Source organism: Bidens hawaiensis, unplaced genomic scaffold (assembly GCF_021521415.1).
Source record: "Bidens hawaiensis isolate Kalapana, Puna unplaced genomic scaffold, B.hawaiensis_p1.1 tig00030012_1, whole genome shotgun sequence".
Taxonomy (NCBI): Eukaryota; Viridiplantae; Streptophyta; class Magnoliopsida; order Asterales; family Asteraceae; genus Bidens; species Bidens hawaiensis.
The window spans coordinates 114,162-122,729 of record NW_027494994.1 but is presented as its reverse complement, the minus strand read 5'-3'; the positions used below and the strand labels follow the sequence as shown (position 1 = coordinate 122,729).

At 34.5% G+C, this 8,568-nt stretch overlaps 2 protein-coding genes and 1 pseudogene across 3 annotated transcripts; 2 read left to right on the top strand and 1 right to left on the bottom strand.

Moving 5' to 3' along the window:
* Nucleotides 1-258: 258 nt before the first annotated feature.
* On the top strand, nucleotides 259-696 carry LOC143579859 (toll/interleukin-1 receptor-like protein). Its single transcript, XM_077063039.1, has one exon. It carries the CDS (start codon nucleotides 259-261, stop codon nucleotides 694-696), a length of 438 nt encoding a protein of 145 aa, XP_076919154.1.
* LOC143579858 (disease resistance-like protein DSC1) lies at nucleotides 625-4,888 on the top strand (annotated as a pseudogene). The gene is made up of 5 exons (XR_013143541.1): nucleotides 625-1,914; nucleotides 2,132-2,412; nucleotides 2,500-3,414; nucleotides 3,908-4,277; nucleotides 4,376-4,888. The product of XR_013143541.1 is annotated as a disease resistance-like protein DSC1 (transcript).
* A 704-nt stretch (nucleotides 4,889-5,592) lies between these two features.
* Nucleotides 5,593-7,872, bottom strand: LOC143579857 (uncharacterized). Its single transcript, XM_077063038.1, has 5 exons — nucleotides 7,790-7,872; nucleotides 7,489-7,559; nucleotides 7,282-7,387; nucleotides 6,042-6,174; nucleotides 5,593-5,891 (listed from the first exon to the last, which is right to left on the bottom strand). The coding sequence occupies exons 1-5, from the start codon at nucleotides 7,870-7,872 to the stop codon at nucleotides 5,727-5,729; spliced, it is 558 nt and encodes a 185-aa protein (XP_076919153.1). The 3' UTR covers nucleotides 5,593-5,726.
* Nucleotides 7,873-8,568: the final 696 nt, after the last annotated feature.

Genomic DNA, 8,568 nt, shown 5'->3' with positions numbered 1-8,568 from the left:
TCACAATTCGAAACTTCGGATATCCGATCGGATGATGATTCGGATATCCAAAAGAAAATCTGCAAAAAGTAGAAAATAAAAAAATAAACAAAAACTGGAAAAATAAAGCAAAAGCAACCTGCTTTAAAATTAAACACAACATCCAGGTTTTTCAATAAATCTTTGTAATACAACTAATAAATCTCTGAAACAAATATTTAATTAAGTGAATTAACAATCTAATAATGCCCTCATCTTCAACAGGGTTATGATGTTTTCATGAGCTTCCGAGGGGAGGACACTCGTAACAGTTTCACCAGTCATTTATATAAAGACTTAACTGCAAATGGCATTATAACTTACAAAGACGACAAGACACTTGAGACTGGGAAGCCCATCGCTCCCGAGCTCCTACAGGCCATAGAAACTTCGAGAATTGCAGTTGTGGTTTTATCCAGCAATTTTGCAACATCAAAATGGTGTTTGGAGGAAATTGCAAAGATTGTTGATTGTATGAAACAAGGAAAACTGATTGTCATTCCTATATTTTACCATGTGTCTCCCTCTGACGTGCGACATCAAAGCAACAGCTTTGTACAAGGATTTGCAAATCATGCAGCCAATCCTTTAATTGCACCACAAAAGGTGGAAGCATGGAGAGATGCTTTCAAAGAAGTTGGGGCTGTCTCGGGGCTGCACGTGACACAACACAGGTAGCAGTCTTGTACCAGCTGTTATTTTTATGCATTTATCACTGTAAATTGGAACAAGTAATAGAGCTTAAGAATGTCAACCCATCCAACTCACTTAATCTCATGTCTGGTTATCTGCAGGGATGAAGCAGAAGTGGTTAGTAAAGTTGTGAGCAACATCTCAAGGTACTTGTCTGATAAAATACCAATAGATCTTCCCAAGAGTCTAGTGGGAATCGAGTCACGAGTGGATGAAGTGAAAAGAATGTTGAGTATGGAGTCTAGTGAAGTTCTTTTTGTAGGGATTTGTGGGATGAGTGGAATCGGTAAGACTACGCTAGCTGAAGCTGTCTATAAAGACATTAAAAGTGAGTTTAAAAAGAGTAGTCTCGTTGAAAATATCAAGGACATTTCCAAACAAAATGATAGAACTGATCTATGCAAGTTACAACAGAAACTCCTTGATGACATTTTAATGGACCAAAGTGTTCGTGTTCAAAGTGTTATTCATGGACAAACCTTACTGGGCATAAAGCTACGAGGATTGAAAGTTATAATCGTATTAGATGATGTGAATCATGATGACCAGTTGACCTATTTAGCTGGCAGGCTTGAATGGTTTGGACCTGGCAGCAGAATCATAGTAACCACAACAAACAGAGAGTTGCTGAATCCACACATAATAAATGATATATATTCTTGTGAGGAAATGAATGGTGATGAAGCCCTTAGTCTGTTTTGTCAGTCGGCCTTCAATCAAAGCCGTCCTACACATGGTTATGAAAAGTTGTCGGATGATATTGTGAAGCTTGCCGGTGGTGTTCCGTTAGCTCTTAATGTTTATGGTTCTATTTTATGTGGGAAGGATGAAAACTATTGGAAAGATATGTTGAAGAAACTCAGAGAATACCCAGAGAGAAAGGTTCGTGAAAGACTTGAAGTAGTTTATGCAAGACTGGATAGAGATCAACGTGATGCCTTCATGTATATTGCATGTTTCTTGAAAGGGAGAAACATAGACTTGATTAAAGATATACTAACCAATATCGGTTTATACCCAGAGTGTGGAATTACTGATCTTGTGAATAAGTGTCTCATAACTATCAATCTTGAAGATAATGTGTGGATGCATGATCTGCTGCAACAAATGTGTTGGGAAATTATTCACAAGGAAGCACATGGCAAGCACATTGCAATCAAGTATCATAAAGATATTGTAGATATGCTCTCATCCGAATCAAAGGTTTGTATACTTTTTACTTAATAAAGTTTACATGAAACTGTTCTCAGTAAGCTCTAATATACGTGCAATGTTGTAATCCTTATTTTTAACGTAAATATGGAAACACATCTGAAAATCAGAATTTACTAATAGTTGAAATAGATAATTCTTTTGACACTTGTAAGTCACGAACACATATATCACTAACTCTGCTCTGTTGGGTACTTGTTTACACCAGGGAACACATGCTGTCGAAGTCATTAATCAGGAGCCATATATGGGTGAAATTAATGATTGCTTCATTGATCCAACATGTTTCTCAAAGATGACAAAACTAAAATTTCTCAGAATTAGTCATGTGCACTTCCCTAAGGACTTAAGCACCTTTCCAATGATCTAAGACTTCTAGAATGGTATGGATGTCCATTAAAGTCCTTGCCTTCAATGTTTGAACCAAAACACATTTATGAACTTGAAATGTGTTATAGCCAACTTAAAACACTTTGGAAGAAAGATTTAGTAAGTGATTACCTGTATACTCCATTAATAGTTTTTCAATTATGAACTGTAAGGTACAAAACTAACAATTTCCCTCTCAAACAACAGGAGCTGCCTAATTTGGGATCCATTAACCTCCGTTTCTCAAAGGACTTGACTGACATCCCAAACCTGACGTCAGCCCCGAATCTTGTGAAGCTAAATCTTGAAGGCTGCACAAGTTTAACACGTCTGCACACATCAGTTCTTCTCCATAAACGACTACGTTACTTGAATCTTAAAGGGTGTACATGTCTTCAAAGCCTTGGCAGAACCCCTCTGGAAATGGAATCTCTTGAGGCGCTACTTCTTTCTGGCTGCTCGAAACTTGAAAATATTCCTGAATTTGGAAAGAACATGAAGCGCTTGGAGCATCTGTATGTGGATGGAACTAGAATCAAGAAATTACCGGAGAACTTGGGGGAAATGTGTGATTTAAGGAATCTTGATGCCAGTGGAATATTTATTGAAGAGCTTCCATCTTCTATGTATCGTTTAATGAAACTAAGACTCCTGCATGTAAGTAGATGCCCACTGTCATTCAAAACGGGATGCTTCTTACACCCAAGTTTGGATGCATTATCATCAGGTTTAAAAGAAGTTGATCTGAGTTATTGCAATCTATCAGTGGTGCCTGACGGTATTCGTTTGTTATATCACCTAATATATTTGAATCTATCTGGAAATGAATTTGAATCGCTGCCAGCAAGTATTGGTCTGCTTTCAAAACTGAGAATGCTTTGTTTGAATAATTGCAAGAAGCTACGATCACTACCAAAACTTTCATTAGCAGACGAGGACATGGATTATGGTCCTAGAAGTAGATTCAATTACTATATTTCCACAGAAGGGCTCGACGTATCTGAATTCCATGAATCAAGCTACAACAGTTGTCCAACCGTATCATGTTTGAACTGTCCTAAACTGGCAGTGAACAACAATGGCAGGCACCTAGTCCAAAATATATTAGATAATTACCTTAAGGTGTGCCCATCTCTCTCTCTCTCTCCATGCATATAATTACACACACCCATGTGCACGTGCACACACAAAGTCACAAAATTGATACAAAGAGATGCTATTTGATATCTCTTGACAAGTAGTTTTTATATTAATATTGTGTTTGTATAATTATCCACACAAGCTATCTTTTCAATAATGATTAGTATTAATTGGTTTATATGAAATATACACATTTGATAAAAAAACCACTTATTTGTATAATCCAGCATGCCAATAACATTGTTGCATTCTGTTGAAATCTTCCACTCAAAAAATTAATCAAGACCATAAAAGATTTGAACTATTGTATGCCAATGAATTTTTAACGACCAAGAGAACTTTCTTTTAACTTATATCATCAAGTGACTACATATTAATATAATGCAAAACAGAAAACTAATAATTCTTCAATATATTTTAAGTTGATCCAAACGGAATTGTCGTCTTAATTTAATTATTAGTATATACTTTGCAGTTATGGACGGAATATTGGGTGATGCCTGAAGCTGTATTTGAAATAGTTGGTGCTGGAAGTGAAATTCCATCAGGGTTTGTGCAGCCAGGTTCTAAGGGTTTGATCCTTGAAGGCCCATGGATCGGAGTTGCTATATGTGCTGTTATTTCTGTGAACCAAGTTGACGCCTATGTGGAAGATAAATACACGATAACATCCCATATTCGTCTTGGGGGGAAACATTGGAAAATTCTGGTCCCCTTACACTTCTTGGTGGCAGAGTCGGAGACACAATTGGTTTTCTATTGGACGGTAGTTGATGATCTTCTTAAAATTTTAGGTTCAAGCCAAATGAACAATTTAAGTGTTTCATTTAGCATGGAACAAGAAGGTCGGTGTCACTTAAATGATGTCTTTGTGCCAATAAGGTGCATATATTTGAACTAAAGATGTTATTACACATGCTGACTTTGAATATTCTTACTGCAGATGGAAATTTACACGTTACCAAATTTGGTGTCCGTTTTATATGCGAGGAACAGATAAGGCATGTGAAGCAATATGACATTGAATCAGTATATGGACATCGTAGTAGCTATTACAGATTCTATGTGGATGCTTGTGAAGATGATACAAATCTCGACCACTGTGCCCGTAAGTTAATAGATTACGTTTCTAAAAATAGATACAGTGTTTTCTTGGATGATATGTACCAAATCACTAAATGCCTACTTGAAGCAAATCAAGAATTTTTCTCAGTCTTGAGTAAATATAGAGAATGGAAGTATAAAGAGTACGTTTATTGTTACTATGTAATCAGCCTCGGAGCTTCCGTGTTGTACAAGGATTTTGTGCGGTCACTAAAAGACATGAATGACAGGGTGGTTGAGTGTGAAGTTGGCACTGGAGCAAATCATGGTCAAAAGTAGAGCTGACAATTACAGTTTTGAAGAGATGAAACAACATCTCAATGATCTTAAAGCTGCTCAAAATGTTCAATTTTCAGATAAATTTATCAGAATGTTTTGTCTATTTGTGGCAGAACATTTGATATTTTAAATTACATGGAAGCAGAGTTCCCTTATGAATTCAAGTTTCAGCTAGAGAATATATCGCCGAAAAAAAAGATCAAACGAATGAAGGCGTTCGCCAAAAAAACAAGCATCACAATTGCAGGTGTTTTCTGTATGATGGCTTCGTATTTGGGTGATTTTGAGAGTTTGCAATTGACGCGATGCACATGCTTCCCTTCAATATTGGAACATCTGTTGGCAGTTAAGAATCAATACTTGGAGGATGGACAGTTTAAAATAAACTCGCTTTATAGATGCGAGTTGAAAATCATTGATATTTACTTCAATAAAATGTTTCTACAAGAATTGATGAACAAGAAGGGTAAACTGAATGAGGAGGAGATGGTGAGTGTGATTCATAAGCTTCAGAATAACATCCACGAGGTGTCACAGACCATTATAAAGATGAGCAGCCATGCTAAACAATATGCTCATGTTATAAGGAAGGCAAGGAAGCATGTTAAATCTTTTTCTCCACTTTCAAAAGATGATGATATTATATCCATGTTGCCGTTATTTAACTAATAAAATCATATAGATTCATCGTCCAACATCAGCCTTCAATTTAAAGCAAAAGTAGAAATATATAACATAAAATTTGACTAAGATTTTCATCATTTGTTCATGAGAAGTTGGCATTTGTCATTTACTCTTCATTCTTTGAAGTTAACATGCATAATACTAGCTTCAGTTCTAAAGACACGGATATACATGTACAGAAGAAACCAAATAACATAACATTCAAATTTCCCTATTAAACACAGGTATCAAACATCTCTTACTTTCAGCATCACCTCGGTGTAGGACTGCTCATCATCCCTCTCTGGGATCGACACTAAACTGAATCTACGGACCAACATGGTGAAACACGGCACGAATGCAATATAAAGTAGGCCCAGGATAAAAGGGGCCAACACTATCCACCCCAACAACTGCACATAACGTCAACAAGTTACTAATCCGATTATGGATGTGTGTTTTGAAACTGATTATCTAATATCCAATAACTAGAGTTGATTGAGGTTGTAATAATCAGGTAATGAAATATTTTGGTAAAAAAAAATGATTATCGTTTGACATACCGCGTGAACAATGCTTAGCAAGATCTCTGTTGAAGCTTTGCCGGTCAATACCTTCTTTAGAGCATCAGCGGTTAAAGGAAAGTGAGCTCCACCCGTAAGAAACTCACCAAAGCGTAAGAAGACTATTATCAAACTGTATCCGTATAAAGACAAAAATTAGAAAAAAGAAAACAACATAATGTAAGAATTACTGCTAATAGTCATCTAGATAATAAATAAGTAATTATTTACTGCCATATGTCACAATCATCTGAGCCCGCCCTACTATTACTCGCTTCTCTTATTTTACCTTTCATCCCTTCATAATATATATATTTACAGCTTGCGAACTTTACGAAACTTGATTTCTATCTCACTGACCCACTTCAATTATATTTTATCTCAAAATACCGTTTTATAACTCCTAAACCTTCATTGCTAACTATTTAATGTTTCCTTCAATCAACCCGTATGATACACGTAATATATTAAACACCTATAACGACATAATGTAAGAATCAGTAGAATTAAATTACAACAATTTATCTTTTTTGGAAAGTTTTGACTTTTGATGTTAAACATCTACAGCAATTTAATAAGACAACTTTATTAAACAATCAAGCCGAAAGAAACTGAGCAGTTTTCCTTTTACAAGATCTAGAGCCTCAACTAATTCAATTGACTGGAGTGTAATATATATACAGTAATAAATTTAAGCATCAAATAAGTCCAAAGTTTGAGTAGGTGTAACATTTTTCAACAAAAGTAAACATTGAGCGGGTCGTGCGGGTTGGTTAACAGGTCACGCAACCAGTACACTTTTGTAAGCATTGGATTGGCTTAAAGCACTTTTTGACCTAGATGACTATGTTTTTTAAAATAATTAACATGTCATGCATAAACTTCAAAAGCTACATTATTTCAGCCTAATCTAATCTTCAGATAAATGGTTTATATGTATCAATACGACGAGAAAACATGCATGTAACTTTTAACCCATTCGGGTTTTCTTGAAATAGTTTTCTGGGAGACCTTTGACCCATTCGACCCATTTCTATGTCAGCCATCTCATTGTTATTTTACTCTTTTGACCACCCGTTAAAGATTAAGCATAACCCAAACCCATTCATAAATAGATGAAATAAATTCCCACCTCTGATCAACATAATCAATGAAGTTGAAAACCGTAAACTCAGGCAAGTTTTCATTATGGCAACAAAAAGATATATATAATTTGGGTAAAAATAAAATGAAACTTGACCTGAGCTCTATTGGAGTAGCGATGAAATTGGCGAGCATGACAGTAGGAGCATTGACGTAACTCCCAAACATTGTTATAGCCAGCACACACAGAAAAAAAGTCACTCCTGTATTCATAAACACAAACATCTTATGACTTTTTAAAACATAAATAAAAACTACAATGAATTTATCTAAACATAAATAATATATAAATAGAAAAACATACCAACAATTGGAAAGACTCCTAGAGTAATGCCAAGAGCTGCAGAAAATGCCAACTCCTTAGGCTCTGCTCCCCTAAAAACAATAACAATAATAATAATAATAATCAACAAATTAACAAAATAATTTTTATTTAATACAATAAATAAAAAAACACAAAATTCCCCCCCTGAATTTACAAAATTAGGGTTAGAAAATGAGCACTTCAACTACAAATTCATTCATAAGATCTTTATTTAATTATAATGAAATAAATAAATAACTCGTGCAAGAAAGAAAAAGAAAAGAAATCCTGAAATAATTACCGTCTAACGATATCCGTAAAGGGCTCAACGATCTGCTTGTTAATCCAGGTACCGATTCCTCGAAATCTTGGCAGATCAGACATCCTTTTATTTGATTGATTCACTAATTATGATTTGATGAATTTCGATTCATATCATATCAATTCAATAAACCTCTTTCTTTCGTAGGTGAACAAGTCATATTCTTATTATTTTGATCCAAGTTTTTGGATTTGGGATTTTGGTTGTTATTGCGTTGAATTGAATCTATACGTCACAATGGGGCCATTTGACACCTTAACTTTACAAGATATTATTTTAAGTTTCACCATTGTGAGTCACAAATTCAATCAAATAAATGAATTAAATTGAATTTTTAGTGGGTCGTTGGATTATTAAAGTTGTATGTTAGTTAGGGTCAGGTTAAATTTATCTTTTTTGGTTGCTTGTCATACATTTTCTCTGGAAAAACCAACTTTCATATTACTCCTTGAAATCATATAATTATCAAATTAGCACAAAAATAAGAATTTCATATATTTTTTTTTACAAGTTGCGTTTTTTTTAGGTTTTCGAGTTTCGGGTTTAGGGTTTATGTTTCGGGTTTAGGGTTTTAGGTTTTCGAGTTTCGGGTTTATTTTGTAAAAGATAAAGAGGTAAAATAAGGATATTATAAATATATATACTATTAAAATTAAAAAAAGATATTATAAATATTTACAATATTAATAATAAAAAAATAAATTAATAGTAATACTTGATAGTATTTAATTTGATATATGTAGTGGAGATCATTAAGT

What these genes read in the sequence shown, in the direction of transcription:
- LOC143579859 (XM_077063039.1), top strand. Translation starts at nt 259, where the DNA reads ATGAGCTTCCGAGGGGAGGACACTCGTAACAGTTTCACCAGTCATTTA.
- LOC143579857 (XM_077063038.1), bottom strand. Translation starts at nt 7,872, where the DNA reads ATGTCTGATCTGCCAAGATTTCGAGGAATCGGTACCTGGATTAACAAG. An exon ending in AGGAGTCTTTCCAATTGTTG is followed by an intron (nt 7,388 to 7,488) that starts GTATGTTTTTCT and finishes TTATGAATACAG; the next exon opens with GAGTGACTTTTTTTCTGTGT. An exon ending in GCTACTCCAATAGAGCTCAG is followed by an intron (nt 6,175 to 7,281) that starts GTCAAGTTTCAT and finishes ATACGGATACAG; the next exon opens with TTTGATAATAGTCTTCTTAC.